This window comes from Crinia signifera, chromosome 1, assembly GCF_055691185.1.
Source record: "Crinia signifera chromosome 1, ASM5569118v1, whole genome shotgun sequence".
NCBI classification, from domain to species: domain Eukaryota; kingdom Metazoa; phylum Chordata; class Amphibia; order Anura; family Myobatrachidae; genus Crinia; species Crinia signifera.
This window is the reverse complement of record NC_139217.1, coordinates 336060081-336078314: the sequence shown is the minus strand read 5'-3', so window position 1 is coordinate 336078314 and position 18234 is coordinate 336060081. Positions and strand designations below refer to the sequence as shown.

At 46.6% G+C, this 18234-nt stretch overlaps 1 protein-coding gene across 3 annotated transcripts in view; it reads right to left on the bottom strand.

Annotated features, from left to right (window-relative positions):
- Positions 1 to 16754, bottom strand: part of THOC5 (THO complex subunit 5) — a 38896-nt gene extending 22142 nt beyond the window's left edge. Inside the window, exons 1-7 of one of the 3 annotated variants that reach the window (XM_083145342.1) lie at positions 16561 to 16754; positions 14938 to 15026; positions 14646 to 14789; positions 11910 to 12023; positions 11476 to 11573; positions 11087 to 11233; positions 8722 to 8836 (exon numbers count right to left, since the gene is read on the bottom strand). In XM_083145342.1, coding sequence (XP_083001468.1) covers positions 8722 to 8836; positions 11087 to 11233; positions 11476 to 11573; positions 11910 to 12023; positions 14646 to 14789; positions 14938 to 15015 — 696 coding nt within the window. In that variant the 5' untranslated portion in view covers positions 15016 to 15026; positions 16561 to 16754. Of the gene's footprint in view, positions 1 to 8721; positions 8837 to 11086; positions 11234 to 11475; positions 11574 to 11909; positions 12024 to 14645; positions 14790 to 14937; positions 15028 to 16560 lie in introns of all 3 variants that reach the window. The other 2 variants (XM_083145352.1, XM_083145346.1) reach the window with 2 other exon arrangements.
- Positions 16755 to 18234: the final 1480 nt, after the last annotated feature.

Here is an 18234-nt window from a genome sequence, read left to right as displayed (position 1 = left end):
CTGCAGAAAAAGGAGGTGTCTCGCCTTCTTGAACAGGCATGTGGAGACCCCACGCCTCTCGCACCAAGCCACATAAGAGCGCCATATCCTGTGGTAGTGCGCTGAGGTGACCTCCTTCCTAGCACGAAGCATGGTGGGTATAACCGCACTAGGTATACCTGCCCTCCTCAGGATGGACCTCTCAGCAGCCACGCCGTCAAATGAAGACAACCTAAATCTGGGTCAATGAAGGGTCCCTGGCTGAGAAGGTCTTCCTGAAGCGGCAGGGGCCACGGCTCGTCGATCAGCAGAGCTGTCAGACTGGTGTACCAAGACCGACGAGGCCAGTCTGGAGCCACCAACAGAGCCGTGACCCCCTCTCTCCTGATCTGTTGAAGTACCCGGGGTATCAACGGGAATGGTGGGAAGAGGTACACATACTGGAAGGGCCAAGGAGCCACCAGCGCATCGACCCCTTCTGCTTGAGGATCTCGTGTTCTTGCGAAGAACCGGGGAAGTTGGAAGTTGTGGCGGGACGCCATCAGGTCCACTTGGGGACAGCCCCAGCGATGTATCAGTTTTTGAAAGACTTGAGGGTGCAAGCACCACTCTCCTTGATGTACGTCCCGCCGACTTAGAAAGTCGGCCTCCCAGTTCTCCACTCCGGAGATGAACACGGCTGACAGGGCCAGGGCATGGGCCTGCGCCCAGACCAGGATCCTGCTGACCTCCTTCATGGCTGCGCAACTGCGGGTGCCTCCCTGCTTGTTGATGTACGCAACCGTCGTGGAGTTGTCGGACTGGACACGAACAGCTTTGCCCTGGAGAAGAGCATAATAGACAGCTCGTAGCTCCAGAACGTTGATGGAAAGCAGACTCTCCTGTTGTGTCCACAACCCCTGATACTGACGGTCCAGGGTGACCGCACCCCAACCTCGGAGGCTGGCGTCCGTGGTGATTAGGGTCCAATCCCAAATCGCAATCCTCCTTCCCTGTTGTAGGTTGGCGGTGTTCAGCCACCAGAGCAGGGACAGACGAGCCCGTGGGGACAGGGTCACCCTCTGCTGCAGATGCAGGTGAGAGCCCGACCATTGATGGAGGAGCGACAGCTGGAAGGGGCGAGAATGAAACCGGGCGTATTGTATTGCCTCGAAGGTGGATACCATCCTCCCCAGAAGTCTGGTGCACAGACACCTGTCTCCGTCTCAGGACAAGTCTGACCAAGGCCTGTAAGGACTGAATCTTGTCCGCTGGTAGGAACACCCGCATGTGACTGGTGTCCAGGATCATCCCCAGAAACAAGAGAAGCTGAGTGGGGTGAAGCTGCGACTTGGCGAAGTTAGGGATCCACCCGTGTGATGTGAGGATCTTCTGTGTGAGAAGAATATGCTCCAGCAGGGTGTGCCTTGAACGACTCTTCAGCAGAAGGTCGTCCAAATAGGGGATGATAGTAACCCCCTGCATGCGGAGAACCTCCATCATGACCGCCATCACCATGGTGAAGACCCGAGGTGCGGACGAGAGGCCGAACGGGAGGGCCTGAAATAGCCAATGCCGCTCCTGCACTGCGAACCGCAGATATGTCTGGAGCGGGGCCCAAATGGGAATGTGCAAGTAGGCGTCCTTGATATCTATGGATACCAAGAACTCTCCTTCTTCCAAACCCTGTATCACGGACTGTAGGGACTCCATCTTGAATCTGGCCACGTGCAAGTACGGGTTCAGATCCTTCAGGTTGAGAATAGGGCGTACCGAGCCATCCGGCTTTGGTACGAGGAACAGGCTGGAGTAGTAGCCCCGGGTACGTTCCGCGGGGACCGGAACCACTACTCCCATGTCCTGCAGCTTGGCGATGGCGGCCAAAAGCTGTTGTCCTTTCTCTGGAGGAAGAGGAAGACCGGTCTTGAAAAACCTGTCTGGGGGAGACATGCTGAAGCGAATCTTGTAACCAAGGGTCACAAGCTCTCTTACCCAGGCGTCCTGGCAGGACTGGAGCCACACGGAGCCGAAGTTCCGTAAACGAGCTCCCACCGTGGGATCCCCCAAGTGGGACGGTGGACCGTCATGCAGCAGGCTTGGTGGCTTTGGGGTCCAGAGCGGTAGTGGAAGCGCCTCTTCCACGGCCTCTGGTTCCTCTCTGTGAAGGGGCACCTCCCCTGGATCTACCTCTGAACCTACTGGAGGGACGAAAGGCATGAAGGGAAGGCATGTGGGAGGTTCTGCGAGACAGGGGTGGAGCCGCCGACGGAAGGAAGTGTGACTTCCCGCCTGGGATATCCATCTGTCCAGTTCTGGACCGAACAGGAGCTCACCGTTAAAGGCCATGGATTCCACCGCCCTTTTAGATTCCGCATCAGCCTGCCACTGTCGCAGCCAGAGGCCTCTGCGGGCTGAAATGGATAAGGCAGAAATTCTAGCCGCCACCACACAAATGTCTGAGGACGCCTCTATTAGGAAAGCCGAAGCATCCTGGATTTGTTCAGACAACTGCATAATGGTAGCTGGTTCTGATCCGTCACTCACCTCAGCCGAGATCTGTGACGCCCATACACCTATAGCTTTGTTCACCCAGCAGCCAATCTGCGCCGGACGCTGTAACACGCCAGCAGCTGAAAAGATGCTTTTCAAGGTCATCTCCAACCTACGTTCAGAGACATCCTTAAGGGTGGTAGCCCCAGGGACTGGAAGGACAGTCTTTTTGGACAGTCAGGAAACAGATGAGTCCACCCCCGGTGGAATTTCCACTTTTTTACGGCCTTCCGGCAGCAGTGGATAGTTCTGAAAGAACCTTTTAGGGGCTTGAAACCGTTTGTCTGGGCTTTTCCAGGCCTCAGTAACATGCTCATCCAGTTCCTCAGCTACTGGGAAATTGGAGGACAGCTTTTGCTTTTTCCCAAAAAAGGAAGGACAGGAAGGGGTGTCAACTCCCTCTGTCACATTACAGGCCACTTTGACCATTTGAATAAGGTCCTCAATGCCCTGAGAGGGTTGAGCAGGGTCATGTGTGTCATATCCTAACACATCCTGTGCATCCTGCACATCCTGCATGTCGTCCCCAGGGGGCGCAAATGCTCCCTCCCCTAGGTCTGGCATATCGTCAGAGTCAGGGGAGTGGTGTAATGGTGAAGCCCTTCTCCTCTGCAAAGGTGGGGGCTGCCTGGAGGAGGAAGGGTGAGGCTCTAGTGAGGCTCTGAACTGCAGAGGTTAAGTCACTCTGCTGTGTCCTAGAGGTCTCTCTATCTCTCTGAGACTGTGTTAACTCAGAGGATAAACGGGACATAACCTCAGTTAGTTGTGAGGCCCAGAAAGGTGGGTCCACTGGGGTTTGTGACACAGAGGGATTAACAGTGCATTTTTCACAGTTAAGATCCCCAGGGGCTGAAGAGGTAAACTTAGCATTGCAAGTCTTACAGGCAATTCTCTTGGAGCTTCCCCCTGCCATTGTTTCAATAAGTCACAGAAATCCACATACTAACACACACCCAAGGGAGAGTAGGTATAGATTAGTCCAGGTAGAAGGACTGGATAGGAGAGATAGTGAAGGAAAGGAGCTGCCACAGGGTTTGAACAGCGCTATGGTCTGTAACCAGGGAGCGCTATAGCCCTTAGTTTTTAACACAGCCCAACTATCTCTCTCTAAGCTCTCAACCCCCCACTGTAACTCACAGTACCGGGAGAGCTTATAGCAGGACGGTCACCAGGATCAGCGATGTACTTGAAGCCTTTGGTGGGGCTGCAGCGGTACAGGAGCTTCCCACAGTTGTATCGCAGCGGCGCCAGTGTAAAAAAGATGGCCGCCGCGCGTGTCTCAGAGCGCTGGGGATAGCCGGGGCTGCTGGGAGTACCAAGCGGTAGCTCCGCCCCCCGCCCGGCAGCTCTCGCTTCTCCGGCGCCAGGCTTGAAAAACCCTCTGCTGCCGCCATTTCCTAATACACCCTGACCACCGCCGCTAGCAGCGGTGGCAGGGAATACTTACAACTCGCCTGCCGTCGGCGGTAAGGCTGGGGGAGGACCGCGGCGTGCTTTGGTGGGCAGCGCCCGTTGCCTCCCGAGACGGTGGTCTCAGCAGCCAGGGATCCGGGCGCGTCCACCATGGAGGCGGCCGGTTCCCTCCGGCAGGCTCCCACGTAGCAGGCAGATAGTGTATCGCTATCTGCCTGTCCTCTGCGCAGTGTAAAAACCATGCATGATTAAAAAATCTCTTATGTGCTCTGAGAGCACACTAGTGTGTGTCCGCTCCCTTTCGGGCACAAACTAAGACTGACCTGGAGGGGAAGTAGAAGGGGAGGAGTTAGCCACTCTAATCTTTTATTTAAAGTGCCCATGCTCCCTGTGGTCGCCTTCTATTCCCCCAGTGTAACTCCAGTGACACCTAGTGGATGAAGGAGAAATCCATTTTTTTTCATTCATACAAATGGTGGACACTGGAACAGACGTGAGGGAACGCTCGGGAGCTGCAGATAGGACACAACGTTGAAGCAAAATTGTCAAACTGATAAAACTTAATAAAAGTGTGAGCCAAGGTCCATGCGTGTGCATGACAAAACTGCTCCGCAGAGGCCCCCTGACAGGCCACCCAAGGCGGCACCACAGAGCGAGTACAGTAAGTACTAGTGGACACCGGAACCGATAGCTGAGCTAGCAAGTAGGCCTGACAGTAAGGCACAACCACTGCGTTAAAAACTGCTTGGACGCCAGCCAACCTCTTTTTTTTGCATCGTACAATACAAATAAAAAATCAGATTTCCATACAGTTCTAGCCCGGCAAACATACTTGCAACGCCCTGATAACACCCAAAAAAATCCTGCTAGTCCACTGAGATAGAAAAGGCTGGAACCACGATCTCTTTAGTTACACGGAAATGTGATACACCTTTCGAAGAGATGGTCAAGGAGTATATGAAGCACTGCCCCATGAGGATGGAAGATCAATTAGGGAGAAACATGTAACAAGGCAGAGAGGTCAGAAACCCAGCGTGCCAATGCTATAGTCAAGAGGAAGAGAGTCTTCCAAGAAAGCCAATGCAGATCCACTGTATTCAGTGGCTCAAACACCAAAATCCGTGTGAGGAGGAACACTTGTGGGTCAAAACCCCTTGAGGAACACCACGAGTAAAAGGTTTGCCAAACTCCAAAATAGACCCGCACAGACAAAGATCCTAATGACTGCCAGAGAAAACCCTTTAGCCCTTAGGATCTCCGAAGGTCTGGGTGAAGACACAGCCCTAGGCTGAGGATATCTGGACACAAAGGAAGAGACCATAGAGGGGTTATGGACAAGGACAGAAAGTCCGCGTACCATGCCCTCCTCAGCCAGTTGGGGGCTATGTGAATGACCACCAGTGATTTCTGTTTGATGCATCAAAGAAGATGCAGAAGGGCCACTGGAGGAAACATGTACACCAGTGTGAACGGCCAAGAAGCAGACAGTGCGATCACTATAAACGTGCCTGGATCCCTTGTGCGAGATCTATAGCAAGGTAGCTTTTGATTGGATCGGGAGGCCATGAGGTCTATCTCTGGGTGTCCCCAGCGGCCGCCGAGAGCCTAACACACTTCTGGGTGGAGTGCCCACTCTTTCACCTGAATGTCCTCCCAACGTCAGCCTTCCAGTTTTCTATGACTGGGATGTAGACGGCGGAGAGGGCAAGTACATGGCACTCCATACTAACTAGTATCCAAGTCACCTCCCTCATGATGAGCCGGCTCCTGGTGCCTCCTTGATGGTTGATGTGGCGTTGTCTGTCTGCACTTTGACCGCACTCTTCTGAACCAGAGTACCAGGACATTAATTTAGAGCGGGAATTCCTCCCACGACCAACAGGCCCTGGAAGGAGTGGCTGCACAAGACAGCACCCCAGCCAGTAGTCTGGCATCCATGGTTATCACCAGCCAAGTTTGGATAGAAAACGGGTGCTCTTGAAGAAGATTCGATGTACGGAGCCACCATTGGAATCAAATTCACACTTCCCTGGGGAAGAGAATGGTCTGAGACTGCAGGGTTCAAGGAAAGCAGTTCCAGGATCTCCAGCTTCAGAGGACGAGAGTGCCGCTGCTCAAACTCCACCATGTTGAAACAAGAAACCACCTTTCCTAGGATCCTCGCAAAAGTGGATAGACAATCGGCGGTGTTTAAGGAAATCCTGTAAGACAGCCTGAAAAGACAGAGCCTCTTCCTGTGGAAGGTAAACTCACTGTGTTAAAGAGTCCAGATGAGCACCCAGATGAATCAGACTGACACAGGTTTAAACCAGATTTGCGCCAATTAACCAGCCACCTATGGGAATAAAGCAGATCCAGAATCATTTGCAGATTCTGGCAAATAGTCTCCTGGGATTGTGCCAGGAGTAGGAGGTCATCTAGATATGGTAATTTGTGGACATCCTGAACACGAAGGGAGGCTGCCATTATCTTTTTGAAGATTCAAGTGGCCGTGGAGAGTCTGATAGGGAAGGGCGTGGAATTGAAAATTGAGGTCCTTAATCACAAAGCGTAGAAACTGTTGCTGGTCCAAGCGAAGTGGCACATAGAATTATGCATCCTTGATGTCCAGGGACACCAAAGTCCCGGTTCCAATGCTTACATAATGGTGTGAAGGGATTCCATTCTGAATTTCTGTACCCGGCTCAACTAGTAGGGCCTGTACTGCCTGGGAAAGTGCAAACGCTTTTTCCATATCTCATGGAAGGCGAAGAAACGACTTGGAGGAGATCCCGAAAAGAGAGTAGACCTGGGTAACTAGGTCTGGACGTGCTGGGGATGAACCTTGGCCGAATGGACAGCGGACAGATTTTCAGAAGGAACGGATGGTAAAAAGGTTGTATTAGACGTGGCTACAATTTTGTCCAGCTCCAGCCCAATTAAGACATTCTCAGAAAAAAGAAGGGCTTCTAGGGCCTTCTTGGAGTCAGTGTCAGCATTCTATGTTCGCAACCAGAGTACCCTATGTGCTCCCCTAAAGATTCCTAAATCTTAGATGATAGCTCTTGCTGAATCTAAGGCCGCCTCCCCCAATTATGTGGAGGCTTCACGAATAGAATCCACAAACGAAAGGCGTTCAGAACTTCCCCCTCCTACTTGTACTCTGTTGGCAGTATGGGGGGGGGGGGGGGGGGTTGCAGTAGGTTGAAGTTTTGCCTAGGGTTCTGAGAAACCTTCAACAAGCCCCGGAGGGACCAGTAAATGCTGTAAAGAGCTGGAAACCTGCACTAATACCAGCATAGAGGAGGACAGACTCTGAACCCAGGCTGGCTCAGATAAGGGCACATGGGAATAATCTGCAGGATGAGCATTAGGAGAAGCAATCGCCTGCACTGGTGTCCTAGGAGCTGCCAACTGAGAGGCCAGGTCCCTCATAGCTAAGGATAGGAAGGCTGCCCAGGATGGGTCCACCGACAGGGCAGTCCCAGAGGGGCGGTTGGCCGAGTCCCCAGCAGAGCAACGGTGACACAGGCCAGTATGATCCTGGTCTAGGGAGGAGAAATTCTCTTTACATGAAGTGTACGTATAAGCTCACAGCATAGGAGCATTTTTATCCCTAGGTGAGGACTTAGGAGGAACCTTTGTAGTGGACCCCTTAGTAGACAACAACGTATCTACTACAGATAAAAGAAAAGATAAAGGCAAATTGGTAAGTAAAAGGCTTCTGATGTGCCCACAGATAAAAGTTATAAGTGGAGCACAAAGCCTGGGCAGTTTCTGTTTAAGAGTGAAAGTAACACTTACACAGGCAGTAAAAGAAGCAGAGGCACACCAAGCTCTATACACATACTAGCAGTGTGGTATAGAGATGCAAACCTGGGCCAGGGATCCTATGGAGCATGAGGGTATGGGCACGCTTCTCTCTGGCAGCGGTGCAGAGCAATGACGCCCAAATGCTGAGAGGGGTGGAAAAAAGCTTCCCCAGGAAGACCTTAGCAGGCACCTGCACTGAGCCTGGAGGTGGGGAGCTGGAAGAATAACCCGGGCTCCTCCTGGATCCTCCAGGGACCGCATACAGGGCCCCTGCACTAAAATGCTTCCCCGATTGGCTAGTGACTGCGCTGAAATAACAGGGAACCACTGCTAGGGTCCGGCGACTTAAGCCGCTAAGCGGATATGTCACCATCGTCCCTACCACCCCACACGGTCTGTCAGGGGACCCGCTTACCTGGGACTGGATGCGGCATCCTCTGTGTGCGGTAGAAGCGTCCAGCAGGTCTGGCCTGGAAGGACAGCGCGCCGGCCCCAGTCCCAGGAAGCAGCCACGCAGCAGTCGCGGGCTGGCTCCTGAGCAAAAATTTTAAAAATAATAACTTTTAAAAATAAAAACTAATAGGGCCTTAAGATACTGGAGGCACAAAGGAAAAAAATTGAAGAGCCCAGGTGCGGGGGTATGGGGAGGGGGAGCCTGGGCTGCACATTTTACTCCTTGGTGCCAAGTCTGTCGTCATCCGTATGTATTCTCAGTAGACGATGAATTAATGCAAGGAGGTAGTAGTTAGGAGGTAATAGTTAGAGTGCCACCTACAGGTCATTATGATATATGTCCAGAGGTAAAGAAAACTGACCACCTATTGTCATTACAAAGAAATGCCATGACAAATTAAGCTAACTTGTACAAAAAGGTGAATCACTATGTTATGCCTTGCATTTACTGTGCCTTGGGTATCAATTACAACTAAATATATTAACAGCCTATACTTCCTTCCCCTGTTACCCGATATAAAGACCATCTCAGGTAAAATTGCTGCAGTATATTACCTGCATAATGCTGTGCAGCTGTGGTTGCAGACTGCTCAAATATTCCTTCTTGACTTCTATCTCCTTCAGAATCTTCTCCTTACTGGCCAAACTCTCCTTGTATTTCTCTGCTAACCTAACAGAAGAATTGGAGTATGTCATTCATGCATAAAATACTAAGAACATGTTATAGGCCAGACAAGCTATTTTGTAAGAAAGAGGTAACAACACAAGCACACCAGTAAAACCCATACACAGTTATACATTCATTGTACAATGTGTTCATGTCTACTTACTAAACACACACAACTACCGTACATAAATATATGTACAGTATATGAACACCGAATTAAAGGGTACATTATCACTAGATTCTCCAGCTTGTATACAATAAATTGATAGATATTAAATTCCCACTAAGGGGGGGGGGGGGACAGATTCGGCTTTTTGAAAATAAATCTACATTTGGCGAAACTGCCACTAAATTTGCGAGTTAGAGGACGTTTTCGCACAAAACAACATGGATTCATGGATTTTAAGGTGACCATACACTATCAAATATTACCGTGAGATTTCAATGAGATCAAATCGCATGCGATGTGATCAGGACCTAGTTCAAAAAGCATGGGCTGCACAGACTTTATGTGCTGTGTGATGGGAACGCGCATCGCACAGCACTCTCGCACAGTGTATGGGCACCTTAAGTCTTTTTAATTTTTTTGAGTGTTTTTCTAAAAAATATATATATATATATATATATATATATATATATATATATATATATATATATATATATATATATATATATATATATATATATATTTAGAATAGATCGAATGCAAATTCGGTACTTGTTTCCTATCTGGGCGCCCAGTTTTTCTACGTACGGCACCGTAATGAAATCGGATCGCATCGCATCGTACACATACACGATATTGAACGATGCGATGCGATCCGATTTCCCATAGGAAACAATGTGAAATGGCTCAATTTAGCCAAATTCTCATAGGAACAATAGTAAATGGGCCAAAAACACCCCTGAACATTGAAATGTCCCCCCAAAAGTAGTTTACGCCACCCCGCCATCAACGTGAACCCGAAGCGTGGCGAGCGCAGCGAGCCCGCGAGGGGCGGCGGTACGCGTCCTCCGACCTTTTCATGCCCTACTATCCACGTCGGCGTGGAGTGAGAATAGAATAGTGTGGCGAGCGCAGCGAGCCACCGAGCCCGAAGCGTGGCGAGCGCAGCGAGCCCCGCGAGGGGACGCGGATACCTTCACAGTTATACGCGTCCCCTCGCGGGCGACGCGGACACCTGGGAAGCCCGCGAAGGGACGCGTTTACCTGTGAAGGTATCCGCGTCCCCTCGCGGGGCTCGCTGCGCTCGCCACGCTTCGGGCTCGGTGGCTCGCTGCGCTCGCCACACTATTCTATTCTCACTCCACGCCGACGTGGATAGTAGGGCATGAAAAGGTCGGAGGACGCGTACCGCCGCCCCTCGCGGGCTCGCTGCGCTCGCCACGCTTCGGGTTCACGTTGATGGCGGGGTGGCGTCAACTACTTTTGGGGGGACATTTCAATGTTCAGGGGTGTTTTTGGCCCATTTACTATTGTTCCTATGATAATTTGGCTAAATTGAGCCATTTAACATTGTTTCCTATGGGAAATCGAATCGCATCGCATCGCATCGTTCAATATCGTGTATGTGTACGATGCGATGCGATCCGATTTCTCTACGGAGAATAGCATGGTGCGCAATTAACTTAGTGGGCGCCCAGATAGGAAACAAGTACCGCAAATTCTATTCTGCTTGGAAATGGCTGCTATTTTCATGGATTGGAGATAAGGGTAAACACTGAATACCCCCTAAATGTGTTAAAAATAAATTTAGACAAAACATGGGAACACAAAAAAACAGTAATCAACAGAAAAGTCGACCATGTAAGATACAGATATAAGGATTCTCTTTATATAGTAAGGTGTGTTAAGATTGTGGAGAGAAGGAGTGGAATTGTGGCCAGCAGAAAATAATAGTGGGGTGCAGAGTAGCAGAAATGGGAGAGAAGAAGAAAGTAAGGTGGGTTAAAGAAAGATTTAATGTTGGGGGTATCAACATAATGAAGGTCCCCAGCAATCAATCAAATGTTGGATAAGTGTTAAAATGCAATGTCCATGGTTCCCATGTTCAAGAAAAAGATAGGGTTGAGCTGTAGAGAACACTGGACAGAAAATACTGGAAAGCAATTTGCAATGAAGGAGTCAAAGCCTTCATCTATTCTAATACCAGCTGGCAGGTCGCGGCAGATGAAATGTGACATATCAATTTTCTTTGTAATAAGCAGAAACTACATTTTGAAATTCAATAACTACTAGAGAAAATGTCTAACCTTTTCCTCTGTTCAAGCTCCCAGTCCAGACGTGCCAGTGTTTGCTGGTGGGGGTCAGTGGAAGTAATGTCTGCCTTGCTGATCCCTGGAGGAGCTTCTCTGTAAAATTCTTCCACACTCACCAGATCAATTTCCTCATGTTTTGACCTGTGTATAAAATACGCGTAACATTACAAATCTTGGTAAATACTTCCACAAATGTACATGGTAAAGCTGAAGAAACTTAATGTGATGACGATTTTCATAAAGCTAATTTATAATTCATGATATAAGTTGTATCTCTGAATTTAGAATATGCACATGAAATACTTTTAAAGTGAAAGCCAGCATGAACACCAATAAACCATAAAAGAGGAAGGTAGACATTTCTGTAAGCCTCATAATCTTACTTGAATTCCAGACACTTGGTGATCTCCTTCTGAAGATGCATGACTTCATACAGCAAATTCTGCAGCTGCAGATGATATGCATCCACCTTCTGTTTGGCCTGAAAGAGAAAACAAAAACCAATACAAAAAATTCAAAAAATAAAATGTAAACTCGAAACTACATTACTTCAAAATGACAGGTCCGCAACCAAACAAAAAATAGATATGTATGGTTTGGTCAAAGGAAAAAGGCAACTCAACTGGTAATTGCAATAGTGGATCTACACCACCATTAAGCATTAACAAAACCACAAAGCAAGATTTATGGTTCCATTTCTAGTACTATGTAAAAGGAGAAAAATAAAAAAGCATTAACAGTTAAAATAAGGTGCGACAGGACAAAATCTACACTGAAGGCAAAGGTATGGGAGAAGTTTGGGAAAACGGACATTTACCTCATGGGTTTGGTCTCGAGCCTTCTTTAGGCGAATGTGAGCAAGGCGGTTTAGTTTCTTTAGGGTCATAAAGTGCACACAACTCTGGACCTTTTTTTCTTCAATCTCTGGAGCCTTAAAGAGAGCAAAGTTACCTAAGATTCTAATGTCATCTTAAGAAAAAAATTAAATAAATTGGAAGACCACAACACAGGTTCTCAAGGACCCCACACAGTGCATGTTTTGCAGATCTCCTCACAGAATCACAAGTGAAATAATTAGCTCCACCTGTGGATCTTGTAATGAATGCACCTGTCGGGTGACCTGCAAAACGTGAACTGGGGTCCTGAGGACCGAGTTTGAGAACCCCTGGAATAGAATATTACTGCTTGGTTACATAACTGTGTGGCTTGTTTATTTGTATTTATATGTTTTTCTCCCTAAAAACGCTTTCTTGAAAGGTTTTAGATAACAGCATATGAAAAATATACGGCAAATATAACACAATACAGAATAACTCGATCTCAGTAGTAGTATGCACTTCAGCCAATCACAATGTGTTATCTTTATAGCCAATCATTGCAACTGCCAATTATATTCTCCTAACATGGGTTGACAAGTAAGGAGAGGATCAAGCTAAAATTGCATGAGTACTTTCACCCTTTCAGGGATGATGAGGAAAAAAAAAAAAAATCGCTGGGCTGAAAAGCACTCAGTGCATACACACTGAGCGATGTAGCACTGTGTAAGCGGTTTTCCTGGGGATGGATGACTTTTCATAGCAGGAGATAAGCGGCGGCAGCTGACAACGATGCGGGACCGCGATTCAGCATTCATTGCTGGGCTGTACACACTGGGCAGCTTTTGAGCTGAAAGCAGCTGAAAAAGTTATCCGCTTTCAGCTCAAAACTGCCCAGTGTGTATGGGCCTTTACTCGCAAACACCACCAACAGAGCGGATGAAAAGAACTCAAAGTAAACTGCAAAATATCTAACTGTAAGGTTGATTACAACATCATTGTACCACAATTTACTTAGCCTACAAGTACTAGTAGTTAATAAAATCTGTTCCAGCATTTAGAACTAGGGGTGTGCACCGGACACTTTTTGGGTTTGGATCTGGATCTGTATTGGTTTTGCCAAAACCACTCTTTTGGGTTTTGGATCTGTACTTTTTCTTTTTTTAAATCATAAAAACTTTAAATCACAATTTGACTGATACGGCACACATGACAGCACCCCTGGACTGATACGGCACACATGACAGCACCCCTGGACTGATATGGCACACATGGCAGCACCCGTGGACTGATACGGCACACATGGCAGCACCCGTGGACTGATACGGCACACTGCAATGTGTGCTGAGCGATACATGCAGACCACGGTTCTCTGGTTAGAGAACACTGGCGATAACTAGATTTTGACTGCATGAAGTGAAGATCTAGTCAGGTGATAGCGACGTGTGGCACCGTCACTGGGGGGTATACAATTGAATTCAATAACAGGTGTGGTCAAATCATTTTTCCCATAAAGTGTATTTACAGAGAAAAATGCAAAATATTATTATATTTGAAAAAAAAAAAAAAAAACTATAAACAATTATCCATCATTGCATACATATGTTTCCAATAAACCTATATTGCACTTTTCTCTTCAATAAACCATTGGATGGATATAAATAATTAATTGTTCAATTTTCACTAACATGATTGGTCAAAAAAAAGATCACGATCGTGCATCCCCCAACAATCGCACATAAGAACTATTTCCAACTGTCAACTAAACCCCATCACATAGCCACAGCTGTATCACTCCTCAACTGTATACAAAAGCATCATTCACATACACTACTCACAGAAAAGGAACACATCCCTGGTCTGTCTGACATACACATCTTTTTACAGAAACATAAAAAAAAATGACTACAGAACTCAAAGAACCTGGACATCAATTCTTACCAAAGATGACTAAGGCAATGATGAACTGTTTAAAGAAAATGAACAGGACTGATTTTTCTTCCTATTCTGTATCTGTTTCACCCTACATCATCTCATATAGGGCTATTTTTTACAGGGACCATTTTATAAGATAGATATACCACTATTGGGTATGTGGTCACGCTCTTAATTCCACATGTATAGGGTGGTTAAACACTACTGACCTTCTGCATTATATTTGGTTGAACCTGAATTAAAAAAACACTGATTTGAAAAGTTGCTGATTGCAAAACAAACACATTGGTTTATTACATCTAATCTTGACTGTCCCGTTTCAAGAACAATGATAAAAAGGAAGCTGCAGCTAATATACCTATGGCAGGGGTTCTCAGAGGTTTTCAGAGAAATTGCAATGTGTAGTGAACAAGCTGCCAAACCCAGTCAGTGTTCTAAGTCAAAAAGGGGTATCCAATAACACCCAATCAACTTCACTATTTTTCTTGATGTTTAGCTGAGATTTTTTTCTTTTAGATCAGCCTATCCAATTATATTGCATGATAAAATACATATTTTCTCCCAAAAACAGGTCCAGCGAAACCTGTATGTTTTTGACCGCTGTAGCCCTGTTTTTGCTAAAAATAGGGATTTGTGGGACTTCGATTTGCTTGCTCGTGCCAGCTTATTGGATAGCTCGCAGAAAGCCAATTACTTGCTATTGATGATCACGGGTAAACAGATATCGGCCAAAGAGTACTATGATTTAAAAAACACTGTAGAAACCTGAAAAGGTTCTATTCCTGCCACACCAAAACACTCACCACTTCTTTGCTGCCCTTGCTTTTAAGATCCTGGATTTCAGCCATAAGCCTCTGCAAATCTTCACAGGTTTCCTTGTAAAGGATGTAATCTTTCTTTGGATCTCTTAAATCCACTTCAGCTTCCTCACTGTAATATCTACCCTCCTTTATGGAAATAAAAATAATGCAAGGAAAGTAAAAATGTTAAACTACAAAATCTTAAAAGCGTGTTTTGCTATTAGCTTATATTTTTACATCTCTAATGTTAAAAGTAATTTCCAATACCTAAAACCGTTTAGTCATAGTTGGTTACCTGCTCTTCATGACGACTTCTCTTTCCTTCCTCACTCCGGATCACTTTTGGTTTCCTCTTCTTCGAATCTGAAGACATCTTTGTAAACACTGTTAAAGTTAATAGAGAATACAATATTTTATATTTTATTGGTAAAAAAAAGTACAGCATTTTAAAAGATGGAACTGATCAAATTTATGTTTAATATAAATGAAAACAAAATAAAAATCAGTTATTTAAATATTACTACTAATCAGAGCCCATTCCACCACATAATTTGGGTTTATAATTAATGCAATTTCATGTTGCTGTACCCTACTTTCTCCTCCACCCTATAGGCCAGTGGTTCCCAACCTTTTCTCTCTCCCGTACCCCTTGATTAGGCTTTCCATTGATGAGTACCCCTCCTCTCAATTTAAAATATAGACAGTACTTATGAGTGGAGTGGAAGTGAGCGGCATGCCTATCCTTAAGCATGTCCTTATATTAAGGAGTAGCGGACAGGAATCGTGCCCTTCCTTGTCTGGCCGCTGGTTGTGTATTGTCTCCAGGGTTCCCACTTACACCTGTAGGATTAATGCCGCTACTTCCTCCACCTGTGTCAGCGCAGGGAAGATGATTGCTGATGTCTGAGGGCAGCATGGGCAGCTCCCAGTGGATTGCTAGTCAGGCAAAAGCACCAGGAAACACTGATGACACTGAAGACAGAACCATAAGTGACACAACATGGTTCTTCTCCATAGCAATGGGTCTTCTTCTGCCATCAAAAACCTTTTTTTTATCTTCCGCCATTACCAATATTATTTTCAAGTACCCCCAACTGGTCTGCAGAGTACCCCAGGTTGGGAACCACTGCTATAGGCTAAACTGGCCCAAGTTCATAACCAAACTGCCTCAGAACCAGCAGCGGATTTATGGCTAGGCAACATAGGCAGTTTCCTAGGGCCAGCGCAGGACTGGATTCCCTAGTGGCAAATCTGCTAATAAACACTAGTGGTAGTGCCACCCGCCAGCAATTCCCTTTACCCAGAAAGCAGAGCTGGTTGGGGAAGGTGCAGTGTTTGTTTGGGCTTAAACAGTAATAATCAACCAGGACATTGATCTATTACTCATGCATCTATTTAGTTCACACAGAAGGGGCAGCTCCTTCTGGTCTGGCTCTCCTGATGCCACTTCTGCTCCTCTGCCCAACCCCACTTTCTCTGCCTGGGTAGCACTACTTATATCTAGCTAGATCATTCAGGTCAGTGGCTTCCCCTTATAATCTGTAGGGTGGGGGTAACGATTTTGTCAGTCCTGGTGATGTAGCATAAAGCAGGAGTGCAGTACTGCACTGATGTTATTTAAAGTAGATATATATATATATATAAATATATTCACACACGCAAATAAATTCATTTTAATAGATTTTACCCCCCTGGTGGGAAGCTCATTACATAGATTACGCTGTTTTCGCTGAGCACAGCTTTAAACCGTAAAATGGCAAGTTGTACTGGGAACTGTAGTTGATCAGGAGATCCAGCGGCTGCTAAACCGGGATGCGGTTTGGCGCTCATACACCTATGGGCTATGGCACCGTAACACTGTCATGATATCTTACTGTCACCAAGCGTCAGATTATAGAAGAGCCTGTGTATGACGTACCCGGGCTGTGGCCGTGTCTGAACGGCTCTGCAGTGACAGGAACCAGTGGCTGTACGGTCCCGGCAGCAGTGTGCAGTGCAGCGCACGAGATTATTCAGTGATTGAAATCTCTCTTCTACTTCCGGTGCCTTCTGTACACCACACCGGGCTGCCAGGAAGTGTCTTTCAGTAAGGGCATCCGCAGCCTACCATAGAGCGTTGAGTGAGAGGAAGGTTTGGGTTTTCCGCCCCAGAAGATGATAGAGTACGAATCGGGTCTTCCAGACTACTGGTGATGTAGGGTAGCAATGTTCACAGGCAGTACAGCACACCTGCACATGCGCAATTGGACTATATTGCTGTAACAGATGTCAGTTGGATGCAGTTATGGTCTATTGGTCTAGTTGTATTTTAATACATTTATTGTGACATTTTTATTATAAAATATTTAATAGTGGCACTTGGTATTGAGTCTGTAGTTGGGTTTTCTCCTATGTATTGTAGTCGGGGGCACCTCTGATGATTAGGAATGGATTCTGATGAACACATAAGGTGATCACATGAAAACAAATGCAGATTTTTCCATGTATCATGTAGGGATAACCATCGATGATTTGAAATTGATGGTCTATGACCAACTGTAACTAATATTTGCCAATATGGATAATCCAAAACGGTACTTGTTTCCTAGCACGGTGCCAGCGATTTTAATTGCATGCATCGGGACCTAAAAAATCGCGTCAATGTAAAATGCACCCCAGACCCCAATTTTCATTGCATACCCCCCTCATGGGTCAAATGCCCCCCCCATTATTAACGCCACCCCAGTATTGACACCAACCCGAAGCGTGGCGTGCGCCGTGGTACGGTTTCGGGTCAGCATCAATACTGAGGTGGCGTTAACAATGGGGGGCCATTTCACATACAAAATACCCATTAGGGTACCTATACAATAAAAAATCGGGGCCATTGGCCCATTTAACATTGTTCTTTATGTAAAATCGCGTTGATCAATGCGTTTTTTCCTTTAACAGAAAAAAAGGCTAAAAATAGCCAAATATCGGGTCGGTCACGTCAATTGCATACCTTAAGTTACCTTAACTTAAGGTATGTAATCACCCACGACAGGCGCCGTGCTAGGAAACAAGTACCTCCAAAACCATCAAATTATTTTTTCCTCCTAGTGTCATGACACAGAACCTAGATCAGTCCCCTACAATTACGAAGCCCTGCCCCTGGGCTAGCTCTTTGAACACTAAAGCGGGGGTGACCATCAGTGGGTGAAAACATCAATGGTTCTATTACAGATGGGTTTGAACCATTAATGGATAACTCACGAATGGTCATCGCTACCTCAATGCAGAGTTACACGGGTCTGTGCAGCTGCACCACCCCATCCTTGCATTAGCAGAAGTAGATGTCATTATCAGTGCATTTAGTACAGTCACACAAAGCCTTCTCATACCCTAACTCATTGGAAGAACCAACGCCAAATTGGCCTTAAAGTCTGCTTCATGTGATTTGGGTACATTATAGTAACAATATCTACTCACACATTTCAATGTTAATTTAAAAATGTTCTCCAAATTGATAGCAAATATGTAACTCCCACTATTGACCACTCTTCTGTGGAAATACCAGCATGCTTTTTGGCAGAGAGGCTCATACCAACGCAATTAGGACATTTTAATATCA